This window comes from Primulina tabacum, chromosome 9 (genome assembly GCF_025594145.1).
Source record: "Primulina tabacum isolate GXHZ01 chromosome 9, ASM2559414v2, whole genome shotgun sequence".
Classification (NCBI taxonomy): domain Eukaryota; kingdom Viridiplantae; phylum Streptophyta; class Magnoliopsida; order Lamiales; family Gesneriaceae; genus Primulina; species Primulina tabacum.
The window spans coordinates 37914679-37934004 of NC_134558.1; the positions used below are offsets into that span (position 1 = coordinate 37914679).

At 34.6% G+C, this 19326-nt stretch overlaps 3 protein-coding genes and 1 pseudogene across 5 annotated transcripts; 2 read left to right on the forward strand and 2 right to left on the reverse strand.

Moving 5' to 3' along the window:
- Positions 1–2602: 2602 nt before the first annotated feature.
- LOC142555870 (protein S40-6-like) lies at positions 2603–5142 on the reverse strand. The gene is made up of 2 exons (XM_075666997.1): positions 4854–5142; positions 2603–3611 (listed from the first exon to the last, which is right to left on the reverse strand). The coding sequence occupies exon 2, from the start codon at positions 3327–3329 to the stop codon at positions 2757–2759; it is 573 nt and encodes a 190-aa protein (XP_075523112.1). The 5' UTR covers positions 3330–3611; positions 4854–5142; the 3' UTR covers positions 2603–2756.
- Positions 5143–6563: 1421 nt separating this feature from the next.
- Positions 6564–8048, reverse strand: LOC142555873 (ATP synthase gamma chain, chloroplastic-like). Its single transcript, XM_075666999.1, has one exon. It carries the CDS (start codon positions 7867–7869, stop codon positions 6766–6768), a length of 1104 nt encoding a protein of 367 aa, XP_075523114.1. The 5' UTR covers positions 7870–8048; the 3' UTR covers positions 6564–6765.
- Positions 8049–8730: 682 nt separating this feature from the next.
- On the forward strand, positions 8731–12686 carry LOC142504478 (tRNA wybutosine-synthesizing protein 2/3/4-like; annotated as a pseudogene).
- Positions 12687–13452: 766 nt separating this feature from the next.
- LOC142555874 (putative GPI-anchored protein At1g61900) lies at positions 13453–18149 on the forward strand. Of its 3 annotated transcripts, none has more exons than XM_075667000.1 (9): positions 13453–13730; positions 13869–13955; positions 15117–15296; positions 15385–15990; positions 16175–16420; positions 16549–16560; positions 16897–17040; positions 17162–17209; positions 17847–18149. In XM_075667000.1, exons 1-9 carry the CDS (start codon positions 13511–13513, stop codon positions 17915–17917), a joined length of 1614 nt encoding a protein of 537 aa, XP_075523115.1. In that variant the 5' UTR covers positions 13453–13510; the 3' UTR covers positions 17918–18149. The 3 variants fall into 3 exon arrangements, with proteins under 3 accessions (XP_075523115.1, XP_075523116.1, XP_075523117.1); XM_075667001.1 differs by having other exon boundaries at positions 13872–13955; XM_075667002.1 differs by having other exon boundaries at positions 13496–13550; positions 17847–18148.
- The last annotated feature ends 1177 nt before the right edge of the window (positions 18150–19326 follow it).

Sequence of the window (19326 nt, forward strand, 5' to 3'; positions counted from 1 at the left end):
CGTGTATATTCAATGCTTCATTAATTAAAGACTTAAATGTGGGAAAGAAAGGTGCGAAAGAGGGTGAGAGACAAAAGGAGTTCAGCAGTTTCACGTGAAAACATTTAGTATGGTTTTTAATAAGGACAGTGTCCACAAGTTCAGACATTTGTTTCTAGGGATTACATTTCGATTCATGTATGTCCAGTTTAAATATTTTTTTAGAATATGTTTATATGTATTTTTACATAAAATATAAAAAAAGACTATGATTTGATTCCCTTAAATTCTTTGAGTTTTAAGATTTTACTTATAAACAATATTATGAGATGGAAATAGCGTCTTTTCAATTAATCTTGAATGCAATATTTATACTCAGCCGGGATATCAGGAAGTATGACAGAAATAAATAATATTTTCGAGAAAAATATTTTAACGGTTCGAAATTCAAAGGGAGCTAGCTAGGGTGTTAATGGTGTTGCCGTATCTTCTCCCTAACCTCATAAATGCATTCTGAAAGGTTCCATATTTGCTGCAGTGAGCTTTTTCATCGTTACATAGCTTTTGAGTTAATTTTCCATCCTTTTTGTTGTTGGGTTGTTGGGCAAATTCAATGCCCCCGTCCCATCTCCTTTCAAATCTTTTCTATTTCATTTCGTTTTCTTTTATTTGAAACAAAGGTATTTGTCCATTGATGAATTAACATTTATATGTATATAGTAGAATATTATATGATTTGCAAAGTCTCACCCCCTCACACTCGTTGGAGCCCTCCCAGTCCTATATATATATCTCTATATGTCTGTCTTCTTGTGTGTATGGGTTCAGGGGTATGAATGACGCTCCAGGACTATTCTTGGATACAGCAAACCAATTAATATAATAAACCTTCTGCGCTTGTTCTTCGAGTACTTTTCACAGAGAGTTTAAAGTTGGTCTTATTCAATATGTATTCTGCAAATTTTTTTCAGGTTTTGTATGTTTTTCTTGAGGAAACTAAAAGAAAAGAACATTTTGTTAAATGGGATCCGGAATATTTGTATACTGGACAGCTATGAAGGAGTAATAGCACTGGATCGGAGTAATAGAGGCTTATCAGCATCGACCGATTGTACGAGATATTGGTGCAGTTCAATCAGAAGGCCCTTACTCTAATTGTGTAGAGCTCGGCTATTTGATTGAGCCGTGCCAATATCACGTAATATTAGACTCATGTGTTGATGCTAATTCAGCCTTGTAATTCGTCCTTCTCTCCTCGAAAACCAGAAAGAAACAGGTAGCCTATCTGTTTAATTTTTTGAGTTAATTATTTTGTCCTTCTATCTAGCTCTTTGCTGTTCTTCTGGTATGAATATATTCAAAAAGTTTGTGTATTATTCTTTTGAAAACTTTAATTTAAGTTTCACTGGCCCTTCGAGTAATTAGTTTATGTGGTTTCCCGATAATTATGTGTCCTGCTTTTTCAATTTTTCTGGTGAAGATATGAAGGAGGCAGCGCAAGCGATCAATATCTCACGATCGACCAGATTCGGTACAAATATTTCTAGAGTGATCACTAGAATTTCCCAAAAAAGAAAATTTGAGACGTTTTTTAAAGTTATTATTATATAATATCTAATTTAGTTATTCATCACAATATTTTTGTTGGTACGACGAACATTCTTAAAAGTTTGCCATTACGTACGTCGCGCCTGGCTCTTTTCTCCAAAATAGTACTAAACACAGAGACGAAAAGCTAAATATATATAGAATGAATTGACAATAACTAATTGATATGTATGTATATAATTAATAGGCATGCTAAATTGTTAACATATCAGAAGTTGAACAACACAGATACTATACTCGGGCTGTGCTTAATTGCAGCCTTCCTTTGCAAAATTTCGATTCTGTTGTTACCAGTTAATAGGCTTGATTTTGAAAATTGTAGGAGAAGAATTTATGGTACTATATGGAACAGGTAAATAAATTTTATTGTTACTTTAGGATTTAGTGTTATATTTAATAAAAATTAAATATATAAATTATGTGATTAAATCCATACATTACAACACGTCAAGAATTCATGTCGAAATATCAAAAAATATAAATAACAGTAAACGTGTATCAGAATCCATGGATTGATCTAGCGTTGTAGTTATGGATCTTCTAAGACAATAGAGAATCGTCCATCTTATTCTTGCATTAGCTGAGAGAATGAGAGATATCTAGAATATGTGTGTCGTATATATTATGTGTTATTCTCTGTGCTTCGGGGACCATAACTTTATATAATCTTAGCAGTTTTCAACCCATCATAGTTGGACTTAGTTTCTATGCATAAGATGGAACATATCAATTTATTTAATATTTTGAAAAAGGGAACACCATTTCCACCAACCTAAGGTTTCTGTAATTGTTTAATGCACTGCCGAAACGAGAGTTCTTAAAGCGTGTACAATAAGATCAATCTGCACATATAGCCAAAAATTCAAAGAGAACCAACATTAAACATAATATGAAGTATACATCTTCCAAACACACAAGAGAGCCTGCAACAATGCATTTCGCGTTACTTATAATCCTACTGCTACTAATACCTAAGAAAATTAAATTAAGTGCCCAAAAACTCGAAAGAGTGTGTTTTGGCTCAAACTCACAAAATACCGTATCATAATTATATATATAGACAAAACCAACTCGTTATAAATATGAAATAAAAAAACTAAGAAAATTTATGTGCCACTTCATCATAATTCATAAATGCATATCGTTTGCGGCTGTAAGAATATATAGTATCATTCAAGAAACCCAGTCTTGGTTAAAACGGCATTCCTCGTTTTGCTAAGGTCTCTTCCTTTCAGAGTCCTACCAACTCCTTCACACATTGAAAATGAAGCGATCTGTGTGCTTGCAAGCTTTCTTGCTAAATATTCATGTGATGGGACCATCTTATCACTATCCCCATCACCATTTTTAACATGATAGTTTTTACTCCCTCCATCGTCAGAATTATGATCATCTGGATAATCACATGCATCATCATCATCCCACAATTTCTCTTTGGATTTCATCTTCAAATTATTGGACAAGTCTGGAATATCTATATGAGCTGATGAATGTTGAATAACAAAATCTGCGGCCGAGTCCTCCGCCTGGCCTCCCCCTCTTGAAGAAATAGCAACCGCTGAACGCCAAGAAGATGCAGGTGAAACTTTCTCTCTTGTTTCCGAGTTCAAGTTTGACTTTGAACCTTCAGTTGTCTTCATTACTGACCACACTTCATCTTCTTGAAGATCTGCTTCTTCCAACGCAGCCTTTATTATTCCTCCACTGCTGTAGTTTCCGAAGCCACGCTGAAAATCCTCCATGGAAGACTTTACGAGTTGCAAAACCCAGTGATGAAAATAAGAACTGCAGCTTGAAATGACCTAAATTCATAAACCCATAATCTATATAGGGCTAGACAGACGTCAAAATGAAAAGGGCTGTAATTCAGTCGGCGACGAGGAGACAAAGGAAGTGAGTAGAAGAGAATAATACGAAAAATCTACATTATCCTCTTCCGAAATGCCTCCCAAAAACCATAGCCTTTTCTTACTCAATTCTTTAGCAAAATGGCACTCAGGTTTTACCCTCAGAAATCCCTTTTACTGCGAACTTCCAAAGAAAATCAGTGTCGAGAAAATTACGTAATCAATCTCTTCCAGCAAGAGAGGGGAGCTTCTCCAATCGAGCTCTAAATTAGCTTAAAAAACAAGATGGTGTAGTTTGTCAAGGCTATATTTGACGCCAAGATCTGTAAGCAATAGCGTCTTTTTTTTTTCTTTTTTTTTGGTTTTATTTTTGTAATTGTTTTTTATGTTATTTTACTTAAACTCTAAATATTATATAATTAGTTTTATAATCTAATTTAATTATTAAAATGTTATTATATAATTAGTTTTATAATCTAATTTAATTATTAAAATGTATTATTTCAAACAATAAATTTTAATAAAGTGATTTTAAAAAACTTGGATATTTTAATTTAATACATAATTAATAAAGATAATATTATTATGTTAATAAATTATTTGTGATAAATTAGTTGTAGTAAATAAAATAGTATAAAATATGCCATGAATATCTTAATTATGTAGTTATAATTAAATTAATTAATATTGAATATAAAGATACAAGTATAAAAAAATTAAGATTTCAAACGCTAATTTTCTGAAAATCAAAGAAAATGATACAAAATTAAATAAACAAACATAAAAAACATTAAATTATTAAAATTGACATTACAATACAACATAAAATAAAATAAGATGACAACACTTAAAATCAAAGATAATGATAGTAATCATTTGAATATTGGTTGTATGTCAGTAATTTATGTTCAAAATATTTATATGTGTGATTGTAAATTTTTTGAATGATTAGTTAATTACATTTAATTAAGTAATAAGTTTAAGTATTTAAAATAATAATATTAAATATTAAAAATGTTTAAAGTAATTATAAATATATATTTAATTAATATTTTAATTCATTAATATATATAATGAATTTTAATATAGAAATGATTTTAGATATTGGTGATATTTTAATTATTGTGTTTATAAATATTTCGTGAAATAAATTATTTGTTGTTAATAAAATAATATGGAATATTCCGAGAATATTCTTTTTAGTGTAGAGTTTAGAATTGATGGGTTGGAGATGGATTTTGTATTTAGCGTAGGAATTATACTATTTTAAAATTAGTGTGACACTAATATAACGTAATGAGTCGAAGATGCCAAAGGACAAAAAACAAAAAAAGGGATAAATCCAAGTCCCTCCCTTTGAGCCCCTGGAAACTGGAGACTGCAATAAAATATTGTAAATATATCAATTATAATACATACTTTAAAGTTCAAATTTCCAACAATTTTCACTTTGGCACAGTCAAGTACCGCGTTTATTTATTCTTATCCGCCCCAAAATGACTGGAATCTGAAACGTTGGTTGTTTCTGGTACGGGAATTTCCAGAACGCCGGCCATAGAAAGATGTGAATAAACTTATTGTTATTAAAAAGAACAGGAGAGGGAGGGAGGGAGAGAGACAGAAGCAAGTGGATTTGGGCTTACTTTTTGAGAGAACTTCTAATCTAATAGTGCCATCGAGATAGAACCCACAAAAACCTCTCTGCGCGAGGATTCCATTCTTTCCCGCTCATGGTAAAAACCTACAGTTAAATATTAGAATCAGCTGGATTTTTATATTTTACTTCATACTTTAACTATATTGAAATTGTTTCAATATATCAGTGTAAACAATCATCAATATTTAAATGTCGAGATAAAACATGTTTAAAAAAATTCTAGTTTGGTTTTTTTACTCACTCGAATTTCAATTTTAGCCGATCTAACATCTCACATTTAACCAAAACATTGCTTTGTCTCGTTACCATTTCGAGTTTTTAGCTAGTCAAATTTTAATATAACAATATTATATTAATTGTAAAACAATTTTTAGCAATTTATACTATAGAACTTATTATAAATTTATGCAAAAATTTAGTATAATTTCCTCATGATTAACAACAAAAGATATAGATTAAATTAATTTAAACAAATAATTAATGTAAATGGGTGTCAGATCCTTAAAGTATTATATTATTTCCAAAACTTTTATATAATATTGTTTTTAAAGTTTAATGTAATATCGTTATTATATTCAGTTTTTACATAACTGAATTCTTCTACTTTGTGTAAATATTTCAAATTTTTTAAAAGAGCATATGGGGAAAACTATGAAATTTGGCTAATTTAAGTTATTTTAGTACGAGAAAAAATTAGAGAATGGTTCTCAGAGTAAAAATTAATTTGTAAGGTTTATGATATGAGATAATGAATATTTTTAATTATTTTTTAACACGATATAATAATCAAATATTCTGGAAGTATTAATGTTGCTAAAAAAATAATTGATTTCGGAAAAATTAATGACAAGAGCTTAGAATTAAATTTTGTTATCGAAAACGAAAATTAAGGCTTAGTGAATGAACCCAAACATTGCCGATACGAATATGATAAATAAATACGGTGTACAAAATATTTGGTCACATTTTCCACAAATAAAACATATAATTTTATTTTATTTATCCCCGATATAATTTTGCTTAAATTTTGTAACTCCATTATATGTAACTATTTTTATAAATCCGATTTTTTTATTATTAATGTATCATTTTATACGGGAATATATATTTACATATATTTAAAATGTATAAAACTTCATTTTCTATATTTTTCGTGAATATATATGAGATTAATAGTCTCAAAACAAAAATTTTAAACGATTTGATCCATAGAGTAAAATCTAGCTATCACATCTACGGAACTCGTTTTACCTCGCATATCTATCCTACAAAATTTCAAATATAAAAAACAAAAAGAGCAAGTTTTTTTTTTTTTTAGATTGTTTCATTTATTTATATTCGTGGTATGAGTCGACTCGATTTACAATTTTAATGAAATTAATATAAAAATAACTTTTTTATAAATTAGAGATCGAAATTAAAATCGAGTTCAAACCTATAACTTTGAACTACTTGGTTGTAATAACATGTCATTCTTTACCCCCCCCCCCCCCTCTCTCTCTCTCTCTCGCGTTGATTATGTGCATTTGTTTAATTATTATATTACAAAATAAATGTATTTTAAGTCCCACAAAACTACTCCGAAGGAAGCAGAAGCACAATCACAGGCCGGAAGAACGAGAAGCCTATCCATTAGCGCATTTAGGCTAAAGCATCGGCGCCAGCAACAATCTCCTAAATCTCCCCCGTGATCTTCGCCTGCCGCTGTCTGTTGTACGCTAAAGACAAATTTTTCTTCAATTCCACTGCATTATCTGTAGCATTGCTCATCGCCGTCATCCTGGCAGCGAGTTCACTGGCCAGCGATTCTTGCAATGCCCTCAAGATTTGACTGTTCAAATAAAGAGGAAGAAGGGCATCAAGAATCTGAACCGGGTCCTGCTCGAACTGCAAGATTGGCGAAAATTCTGGAGTTTTAGCCCTCACTATATCTCTCTCCACTGTTAGTTTCCCTTCTTTTGTTGTTAACCTGAAGAATTCATCTTCTGCCGCATCGACACAGACGCCATTGATATCACATATTTCTCCTTTTGGTGATAATGGAAGCAAAGTATGGATTACAGGATCAGACTTAACCAACGACACGAACTTGGTATACAGAAGCTCCACTTTGTCGACTTCCTCGCTAACAAATAGTGAAAATACATCGTCGGCGATGGCCTGAGCTTCTTTGGCAGTCGGAAGGTTAGTGCCTTCGACAAACCTATCCACAGGAATAGCAGGTCTGCGGATAAAGTACGTGTTACCCTTTTTACCGACGCTTATGACTGTGTACTCGAGGCCAAGATCCTTCAAGTCTCTGATACGGCTCTCGGCTTTTTTCAGTATTGCGTTGTTGAATCCGCCGCACAGGCCACGATCGCCGGTTACGACGACGAGGGCGACTTTCTTGACTGGCCTGACCTTGGTGAGCGGGACGTCGATATCATCCGTTTGAAGCTGTTCGTTGATGTTGTAAAGGACCTCAACTAGCGTTTCAGAGAAAGGCCTGGAATTGACCACAGCTTCTTGTGCTCTTCTCACTTTGGCTGCAGCCACAAGCTTCATTGCCTCAGTGATTTTCTGGGTGTTTTTCACCGATTCGATACGGTCACGTAAATCGCGTAAACCACACTGAATTTGGGTGGAAGATGGTGATCTAGTTGGAGTGGAAACGGAGCTGGAAGTGTTTGAATTTGGAAGCTGAAAAGGGGTGATATAGGAGCGCGATGAGAGAGCGGAAGGGTCGGAAATGGAGGGTTTAGAGGACACCCACATAGAGATACTCGAGCAAGACATGGTTTCATCGCCTTTTGTTGGAGATTCAACACAAGAAGTTGGCAATGGAGGAAGGGAAGATAATGTGGGATTCTGGTTTTGTTTAGCTGATGATTTTGAATCTTATCTGTATTTGTTATTGGTGTTCGTTTATTGTGGTAGTTTATTGGCGACGAACGAGAGGTGGAGGGAGTATTTGGATGAGATTTTAGGATAAGGATTTTGAAAGATGAGGAGTGCTTAACGTACGACCAAATTGTGAAACAAACCTCAGTTTGAGCAAGAGTTTGGAACCTAATTTAATTGTCTTTTTTCTTAGATAATTTCATATAATCTTATATTTTTTTCATGTGAGATTTATATATTTCACATGTTTTGGTTTTTTGAATTTATAATATTCACAAATATTTAGATTCAAGCTAATTATGAATCAATATTTTTAACTGCTAAAATAAAGTTTCGAAATTTAACAAGGTCCCAAAAGTTTCGTGCTATTGGTTCAACAAACCAAAAAAAAAAAAAAAAAAACGTATTCTGCTATACATCTGTAGCTTAGATAGAGTGCTCAACTATTAGCTTGACCGGATTCATACTAAAAGTAATGTTAGAAAGAGCTTTTAATATTACATTAATTTTTAACTTTAAAATTTTTATTTCCACGCACTTTTAGTTTTAACTTCTAATCAACTTCAAAATAATATCTACAATAACACTTAATAATAAGCAAAACTCTTCAAAATACCCTAATTGGATTCATGCTAAAAAAGTCCATTGGATTAAGGTAATGTTCTAAAGTTTTTTTTTTTTTTTTTTTAAAAAGTATCCATAATAACATTTTTAAACATTTGAAATATGAGTGAACAACAGGATCAAACATAATCTATATGCATCACCACCAGCTCTTGCTCCGGCCGCATCTCCGTCTTCTCCCTTTCCACCAACCACTCCGCCCTCAAGAAAAAGGCTAAAGGAGGCACCTGGATCTTCATCTCCCACGACCAAGTTCAACCCTCTTCCCTTCTTCCCCTCCTCTACCCTGCTTCATCGGATCCCCCTCCTTCTCGTGTCACAAGCCAGTCTTATCTCCTGGAGTCTCCGAGCATAGCGTTCAGTTTTGAGCCTTTGATTATTGCGGTTGAGTGCAGAGACTTGGAGGAGGCGCATTGTTTGGTTTTTCTGTGGGTTCAGAGAGAGTGGCATTACCAGTGTCAGTAAGAGAGTTACCATTGCGATACTCTGCTCCATCCGGTTGGAGGTACCGCGGGGGGATTCCATCAAGCTTATGGTCAGGAGTATGTTGAGTACCTTGTAGGTGTTGCTAACGAAAAAATGGAGGCTGACAGAAAAAGAACCTATCTTTTTCTGAGTAAATTGATAAAGAATTGTTTTCCAGTAATGGAATTCAGGTGAAAGTTGAAGTGAATGGCTGTGGTTCTGAGGAGTATAGAGAGGTAAAAAAGATTGAAACTTTGGGGAATTCTGTAGGGAATGTAGTCGCTGGACAGGAGGGGATGTTGAGTTCTGAAACGAATGGTAGTCATCACACTAATTAGTACTTATTGAAACCAATGTTGAGTTCTGAAACCAATGGTAGTCATCACACAAGGTGAATCAATCTGTTCTCCAAGACTCTACATTTGAAGAACTAAGGGGAAACAATGGAGGCTTGGTCATAACCAACCCTTCGGTTCTTCTGCTTGATAAAAAGTATGCAAAATTAGGAAAAGACGTTGAAAAAATTTGGTTGGTTGGATCATGGAAGAAAGGTTCACACTCTGGAGGGTAAAATACATTTCTTTTTCCCTGTGACTGAAATTTTGTGCTGTGTTTGATGATAAGTCAAAGGTTGCTGTGTTTGATGATAAGTCAAAGGTTGAAAACAATGTTGAAGTATCTATTGATTACCAGTCCTGGACTGCATGTTCTTTTTATATTTTGTTGAAAGGTATCTCGACTCCATCGGCTTTGAGTCTTATAAAAACTTGTGGTGCAACTAAGATTGTCGATGAAGTTGTAAACATTAAAAAATCACTACTTCTCATTTCAAACTGACGAAGGAAGCTGTAGCACCTTTATTGAATCATCACAGACTTCCATCAAAGCTTATAGAACAGCTGCCTTTGAGGTCCACATTTTCTAAACTAAATATGAATATAATAATATTTTCTTTCCATCATTTAGACCCTTTTTACTGGTATGTACGCATTATTCAGCTTGTTATGAATTTATTGTTCGTTGTAGATGGGAGCGGATAGGAGATATGATTGTTCTCCCTGCAACATCCTTCAAGGATCCAATGTGGGACTCGATTGGAAAGGAGCTTTGGCTGATAGTTGCAAAATACTTGGGACTGGACGTCTCGCGTGACAAATATGTTAGAGCCATAGCCGTTCATCTAATATGCTACTTCTCTATTATGCCTTTTTTTATACGGATTTTAGTTTATGATTAAAATAGTAGATTAATAGATTGTGGAATCTTTGTTCTGCCAGTCGCCTGCTTTTAATGACTCGAGTTTCTCTGATTTGAAAAGCATTTTCGAATCATACTCGTATGATATTAGATTTTTGACCAAATTATCTTACACTTATCCTGTTCACCAATTCTGCCCATTAGCTATTCCTCGCTAGATACATAAAAAACATGATAATTGATGTTATGGTTAACTTGTGGGTCAGTTTTTATTTGTAATATTAGCATTTCTTTGCTGATGGATTGTATTGGCATTTTAGAACCGAATTGCACAAACTGGAACGAGGGACCGCAAGTTGGAGATTCTTGTTGGAGATGATGGTTGGGTTGATCACCGTGAAAATGGCATGCTCTATTCTTTTGAGACCACCAAGTGCATGTTCTCTTGGGGTAATCTTTCTGAGAAGCTTCGGATGGCCCAACTAGAATGTAAAGATCAAGTGATTGTAGATTTGTTCACAGGCATGGGATACTTTTCTCTTCCTTTTCTTCGGAGGTCTATTCCTATATATCTCTAGGAAATTCAAATTATCTGAATTCTGGCTGCCAACAATTATGTGGAATGATGCTTGATAGTACTACTTGCCATCTATACTTTATACTGAGTATATAAATTTGCCATAGCACTTTATTTTATTTTTTATATGCGATGGTAAATCAGGCCCAAATCCAATGCAAAAATGGTGTATGCCTGTGAGTGGAATCCCCATGCCATTGAAGCACTCCATCGTAATCTCCATGCCGCTGATCGTTGTGTTGTTCTGGAAGGAGATAATAGAGTTACAGCTCCTAAAGTATGGCATTGCCTCACTAAATTGCATGTTTACATGTCTTTTATACGAGAGTCGAAAAATTAAATACTCTGGTGTGTCTACCATTCTACCCTAGAAAATTGTGGTTGCAAGCAGGTGATATATTTTAGATGATAAAATGGTAATTTTTGAAAAGAAACTTTATTTTAGGGAACAAGGAATCGTTTAGGTGCGCCCGAAAAGAAATTGAAAAAAAATATAAACGACAGCAAAGAATTTAACGAATCAACTTGCACATTGATGTGCATAGTAAGGAGACTTACATCTCAAGAAATGATCATATTCCATGCTTGTTCTGATTATTCTTGAAAGTTTATATGGATTATCTTTTTATGCAGGGAGTTACTGATCTCGTCTTCCTAGGCCTCCTTCCATCCAGTGAATCTAGTTGGGTTACTGCCGATCGAAGCACTAAGGTACATAACATCATTCCATGTATTTTAGCATGTCCCGAATTCAAAAAATTAGTGCTTTATTCGTCATCTTATAGATTCTTTCTGGTCCATCCTTGGTTTTCTAGGAGTTTTAAACTGTCATTGCATCGGTGCTGCTCTTACATGTCACGTTTACTGTTTCTTTTTCCTAGTTTCATGTGACTTAAAATATGCAGAGACGAGGGTGGGATTTTACATATCCACCGGACCGTGAAGGACACAGAGGAGAGTTTGTGACAAACCATGTTGTGCACTTCATTTCTGACATAGCCGAATCGCAAGGCATCATCTATCTTTATCTTCAACTGATTACCAACTAGTGTTTCGTTCTAGAGAAAACGATCTTGAAAAATAAAGCATGATAGTGTCAGAGACTCAGAAGTTAAATTTTGTGAATCTGATGAAATAAAAATTGTTGCTCGCAGGCCGTTGCTCGTGAAAAGTGTGAGAATTAAATGGACGGAAGCTCTCTGTTCTTTCATATAATAGTTTTACACTGTATAAATACAAGTACAAGTTTTGGTAAAAAAAGAAAGTACGAAACTAATTGCATATGTCAATCTTTAATTACGTCAATCAATTTGTATGATGATCCTTGATTTGAGTATATTGATTTTTTCCTTGATATGCTCTTTTATTAGTGATAATCATCTCTTGATCTTCGTAATTATCTTTAACAGCTCGGAGGTTTCGGTTGATCACGTTGAGAAAGTGAAGTGGTATGCTCCGCTTAACAGACATCTAGTTGTCGATGAGAGGTGCAGACTATACAGAAATGAAATTCGAGGCACGGATTCTCGAAGAACAGTGTTCCCCTTGGGAGTTCTTGAACTATTAACATTTGCAGGCCCTCTACTGATTCAAGGTTTATAGGCTGTAAGGTTGAGCGAAGGTCTGTAGTGGAAAGCTTTTATATTGGCCATTGTGCTGGGGCGCTCTTATGCTATACTTATTGGATTTGAAAATGTACACGCGGGTTCAACCTAACATTTGTAGGACGGACTTTTATGTGGAGATGACAATGAGTTGAGTCTACTAGAGTTTGTGATCAGACCCGTTTAAATTTTGGAACACTCTTTCCTTTCAAACTGGTTTAAATCTAACATGTACGTGTCTCGATCCGTACGGGGCTTTCTAAAAAAGTACCAAACGTGAGATAAGGAAGATTATTTATCAATTTTTTTCTTATCACATGTACCAAATTATACCTAAGGAAAGTAAGTATGCATGGACTCAAAATTGGGTGGCCATATGGTGATTTAAATATAAATTTCCAAGTGAAAATAATATATAAAAAAATTGTGTATCAATTATTTATTAATAACTCAATGCAATATTTTGTTCTCTTTATATATATGAGCCGTCATGAAGAGTACAAGGTGTTGTTCACTAATTATATATCATAAAGAAGATAGGATAGTTGAATTCATTAATGCAATGAAGCCTGAAAAATGGTTGTTGGTTAAATTATTTTTAAGATGTCAGGCAATTATTACTACTTTACTCCAAAGAGAATTCAAATTATTAATGCCCGAAATTCCCCATCTAATTACCCTCGTTGAAGTTCATATATTTAAGACCTAAATAATTGCCGGTAATAGTGTAAACTTCAACTATCTAAATACACTGCATTAGCTTAAAAAAAATACAATGCATTAATTATTTCCTATATATAATTTCTCTAGTAAATAATTAATGATATATATATATATCATTAATTATATATAGGGGGGATTTTTGGGCATTAATAATTTGAATTTACAATAATAATGATTTTTTTTTACGACGATGAAACTCACATATATTTTCTTACTAATATTGAGTTTTTTTTTAATATAATTTGTTAAACATTGTGAAAATAAAGTGCAACCCTGAAATGAAATGCATGTGAGTTTTGTAGGCATACAAACAAATTGTGAAGAAAAAGATTGTCCATGGACTTTAATGCGAGCCTCCGCCCTTAGGTGGATCGATTCGTACTGCTGTGTGTTATCTGAGTTTCCACACCAAGAATCAAGAATTTCCTCTATATTTTTCTCGAAAAAGCGGGCCCTCTCTCACAAATATGTACAGCTTGCGTTGATTACTGCTTCTGTCCCCACTCACTTGAGCAGCTCATTCATGGCTATCCCAACCCCCTTCCGCTCTACCCAGATGCCTATCTGTACTCTCTCATTGTCAAACCCAGAATTTTTTCTCTGTTTTTTATTGCTTCCCTGAGTTGAAATTCTGTTCTTGTTTAAAAACTTGGAACTTTTTGCACGCTTATCTTTGTATTGTTTGCCATTTTGTTTGCTCTCAGTAGGCGCAGCACAGCAAAGAGAAATGAGAGGAGGGGTAGCTCGAAGTTTCAATCTCTATCATTTACTTGTGCTTTTGATTCTTCCCTGTGAGTAATTATTACTTAAGTGTTTTGCTTCTATTTCGCGTGATCTTTGGTTGTTTCACTTGTGTCTTTTGGAAATGCTTGGCTTTTGAAGAAACCAAATGAGTGTAATTGGCTTTGTGATCTCTGGTGGTTTGAGGAAATTGGGCTTTAAATATCAGATTTACAGTAAAATACTCTCAGAGTTCGTCTCTACCAGTAGTTGCTTCTGCTTTAATGTCTGCATTTACTGCATTGGCTAAATAAATGATCTTTATTGTCGTTGTTTTACTATTTTTCATGTGGTTTCTCTGGTGGATATCTACTGTAGGATGATTTGACCTGAATTTCTTTAACCCAGTCAACTTCTAGGGTTTTAAGTTGGGTATTTGATAATTTAAGCTTTAAATTTTCTTGTATTCTATATGTTTTTCGAAAATAAAATTACTGGACCGTTTTCTCGCAGGTGTATCTGCTTGACGCATCTTATACTAGTTGCTGCTTGAATTTCATCCTAAGTTTCCTTTTCCTTGCTCATGCATCCTTTTAGCTTGAGTCATCTCGGCTTCATAATGTGGTGATGTTTTCACCGTTTCACGTTTGTAACCTGTAGCATTTTCATTTCTTTAAATAATAGGAAGGGGCAGAAAAGTGTCAGCAGCAGCCTGCAAGTTGGGCTGCTTTCAATAAAATGAGTGTCTGATCAATTTCTCTGGATAACTTTTTTGACACCTGTATAAGATGCTTTAGCTTGGATCTTTGCAAATGTAGTCAATTAGTGGCAAAATGATCCAACTAATAAGCTCAACCAGTAAACTTATAACTGTTCATTGTTCTGGATTTATCGCGCTACCAGCACTAGAACATGTTTTACTTGTTCCGAGAAAGAAAAAATTTCAAGCAAGCACATGGACACTGAATGGATATACCTTTCAAAAGTATGAACATTGAGCTGCTGTCATGATTTTCTTTGAAATAGTGTATGATAGTGTCCATTAGTTCTGTTAACTTGGCCACAAGTGAATATCAAGTTATATTTTGATTTTATTTCTTACAATCGGTGAGTTCCCAGTGATGTATCTAATCTAATTTTTCTTGCAAACCCCCAGAAAAATAGCATAGCGTGTTTTCTATCTTTTAGTTCTTCTAAATTTTCGTCCTTCTTATAAACATTGTATCATACAGGGATAGGAAAATCTCACGCCTCCTTGTCAGAATATCCCGAAAGTTTTGTGATAAAGGAAAGACGAGCTGATGTATTTTTGCCAGATACTTCCCCTACTGCCTCCCCTCAGCCCTTTCTTCCTCTTCTTGCACCTTCTCCCTTGGCACCATTGACAAATAGTACTATTCCCAAATTATCAGGTTTGTTTCCGTATTAGAAAATTGAAAATCGTTCTAAGTTATTGAAATTAAATTTTAAATTATTTCACTTGGCTTCTGCATATCATAGGGTTATGTACTCTGAACTTTACTGCCCTCTCAAGCATGATGCGATTGACGTCAACGGATTGCACGGCTGCATTTGCACCATTGTTGGCCAACGTAGTGTGCTGTCCTCAATTAGAAGCCACTCTGGTCATTCTAATTGGTCAATCTAGTAATGCAACCAACAGACTCGCTTTAAATGGAACACTAGCCTCCCATTGCCTTTCAGATTTTGAGCAAATTTTGGTGGGTCAGGGTGCCAATGTCGGTTTATCTAAGATATGCTCTATTCATTCATCGAATCTTACAGAAGGCTCTTGCCTGGTTAGCGATGTTTCCGAGTTTGAGAGCACGGTGGATTCATCTAACCTTCTTGCTTCTTGTGGGAAGATTGATATTTTGAATGAATGCTGTGAGCAAGTTTGCCAGAATGCTATTTTGGATGCCTCCAGAAAGCTTGCTCAAAAAGCTTTTAATATGTTGAGCCTGGATGGATCCCATGTGCTTTCTGACCATACAACGAGGGTCAATGACTGCAAAAGTATCGTACTAAGGTGGCTTGCGAGTAAACTCGATCCCTTACATGCAAAAGATGTTCTTCGTGGACTATCAAACTGCAAGATTAATAGAGGTGAGATGTGGGTATAGATGTTATAAGGATTCAACCTTATTACTCCAGCATTTGTTAATTTATAACCTTTTTGCCATCATGATTATGAATTTGGATTTTTTTCTATGTTTTTCGAAGATCCCACCTTACTTGTTTTCAATTGAAAATTTAAATTTTTTGACTCCCTATTTGTATTGCTCTTCAGTTTGTCCACTGAATTTCCCAAACATGAGCCATGTTATAGAAGGCTGCAGTGCTGTAACAAGTAATCAGACGGCATGTTGCAATGCTGTCGAGAGCTATGTGTCTCATCTGCAAAGGCAGAGTTTTGTCACAAACTTTCAAGCTTTGAATTGTGCGGCTTCACTTGGAGTCAAATTGCGAAAAGCAAACATCACAAATGATGTTTATAACCAATGTCATATTAGCCTCAAGGATTTCTCCCTCCAAGGTTAACTTTTTTATTATGTAATTACGCGTTATTTATTATCAAAGCAAGTTCTGCTGATGCTAATGGCGAAAAGTTTCTCATTTTTCCATGCTGCTGATCTCTCTGGAATCATCATTTGTTTGCACCAGTTGGTACGCAGGGTAATTTGCTTGTTTATTGCTTTCACCTTTTGTTCTAATCCATGTGAAATAAGTGAATATTTTATTGTCTATTTATTTATCAGTATTTATCAATCTTATTTTCCTGTTGGCTTTAGAAAATTCAGATATTATGATCATCGACGACTGGTGCCAATAATATGAGCATCTTATCATTTGAAAAGACACAATTTTAGATTTGAATACCATACAAATTCAATTGTGTAATAGCTTGGACTTTGTTGAGTGCAAACTGCTTTCGACAAATCATCTAGTCACTCTTAAACCACCTTTGTGTTCTCTGTGTCTCATTTGATTTTTTTCCTGATTTGAAAATAGAGTCTGGTTGCCTTTTACCGAGCTTGCCATCAGACGTGATTTTAGACGTAACTGCCGGGGTCAGCTTCCTGTGTGACTTGAACGACAACATTCCAGCTCCTTGGCCATCCACATCCCAGTTACCAGCTTCATCGTGCAATAAAAGTACGCCACCTGTACAATTTTATTGCTACAATTTTTTCATAAGTAGTAGAGTTTTTCACACCAAAAATATAATTCCTCTTTTGAATTCTCTCACAAATATCACAACTGTTTCTAAAAACAGACATCAAAATTCCGGCACTGCCTGCTGCAGCGTCATCTGGGCAAAGCAGTAAGTTCTCATTGCATCAACATGTTTGTAGTTGTAACTTTAATTAGTAATGCTTGGTATTGAAGGTCGGCTTTTCTAGTTCGATAAATCTTGATAAATGACAAAAAATATCTTACTGGTCTATTGATTTGATTCAAATGGCCGATTTGATTCAAATGGCCGATACCTCTTACACTCTCAATGTCAGTTGTTTATCACAATCCAATAGCTGCTTCTCTTCTCTGAAGTAAAAAAGATCTTTATGTGGAGAATTTAGTCAGGGAATGTCCTGGAATTCCAAGGAGGGTGGTGAGACTTGAAAAGGGGGAGATGGGAGCGTCAATGGATTTTTTGGGAGCTAGTCTTTATGTTTTAGAAATATTACGTATATCATTTCATTTTTTTTTTCATGTGACCCCCTCTCCCCCAAGCTCCCTACTGAATAAACTTTTGTAGCCCAGGAATACGGATACACTAGGCAGTAGAACTCCACTTACTTTCTGTCAGTACAGTTTCAAAAGATCCCTTAAATTTTCTCCAATATTGTCTTGCATTCTTCTTTATACCGGCTCTTCTCTTCATGTTCTGTGGCCGTTTTCTTCGTGTGTTTACCATTAGTATTATTATGCTCTTTGACTAGCAAACGCATGTATTTCAGGTCTTCGCTGCACTCACATGAATTTGTTAATGCTTTTAATGGTTTCTTCTGCTCTTGCGGTTCTTATGTAAAACTTGGTGAAACCATCATTACAATTTGGTTTGATAAAGGAAGCTAGGCATTTTTTCAGCATTGGTTCTTGAGGTTATGGATATTGTGTAAAGTTCGAAGGGATGATGCATTGGGAGAGTCAGGACTTGAAAAGAGGATTCCACCCGTTCTTCAGTAGAAAATTGACTTGAAGGTAATGTGTTACTTAGTATAACATATATATATATATATATATATATATATATATATATATATATATAAAATGTTAGTTTACCCCATTCTTGTGTGATTGTGAAACAAGAAATTTTGTAAAGGTGATAGAATTCGTGTAAAATTCCTACTTGGAATTTGGATCACTACCTTGTAAATTTGGGGTGTGAAAGGAAATGTTGTTTCCTGCCTTCGAATAATTCACCAAGTTATTTGATCTTAAATCTGTTTGCAAATCTTACTAAAGAATTAAAATATTCTCACATCCCAAATACGCCATCAAAACGTTGCTCAGAGGTGCTGGTTAATCATTAAAAGCACTTTAAAAAATCATTTATAGAAGCCACTGATCTGCTTTACGACATTCTACCAATACCTTCTCTTGAGATCTTCCAGACAGTATAGTACATGGGATGTAGCACTTTTAAGCTAACAAAATGATTTTCCTTTTGTATAATACAAAATCATGGGATACGATCAAGACGAATTTGATATATTGCCAAGTTATTTGATGCAGTAATAAAATGGCTAACATAGAATTATAATAAAATGAGCAATGATATAATTTTTGAGAAATCATACTTGATCTCGACCGCGAGTTCATTAGCACCTACACTCTCATATATACATGTTTTTATTCGGCGTTGATACTCACGGGAAATTTAGGGTCCGCTCCCAGCAAGTGTCACTAGTGCAGACGCAGGGTTTTGAAATTGTCCTGAACCTGAAATTACGAAAAAGACCGTTAAAGGGGACCAGGAGGGTGTCCTGGCGTAGCCCCTCCGACGCTAAGTCAGTGACTGAGGATATATAAGGAGAGCAGCTAAGGGTGCTGCTGAAAACAATATAGTGAATGAAATATCATACGCTCAAAGCTGGTATTTATAAGAGAATATCTGGGCCCTCGATGGGCCTGTCTTCCATTTGGGCTAGAGATGGGCCAGGGATAATGGGCTCATCCATGGGGTATTCGGCATGTTAAAAATTATCAACCCAAGTTATATATTTTTTTTATCAATTTTTATCAAGAAACGAATGTACGATATTTCATTCGTCTCAATTACATATATTTCATTTTTTTTTCATTTGCCACAAATTTATAGTTTAGTTTTCATGTGAAGTAATATTTTTGGTTGTTTGTTTTTCTAATATAATCATAATAACTAAATCTTGAACAACGCACATCCATATTTTGAATAAATTAAATAAAAGTTTGTGT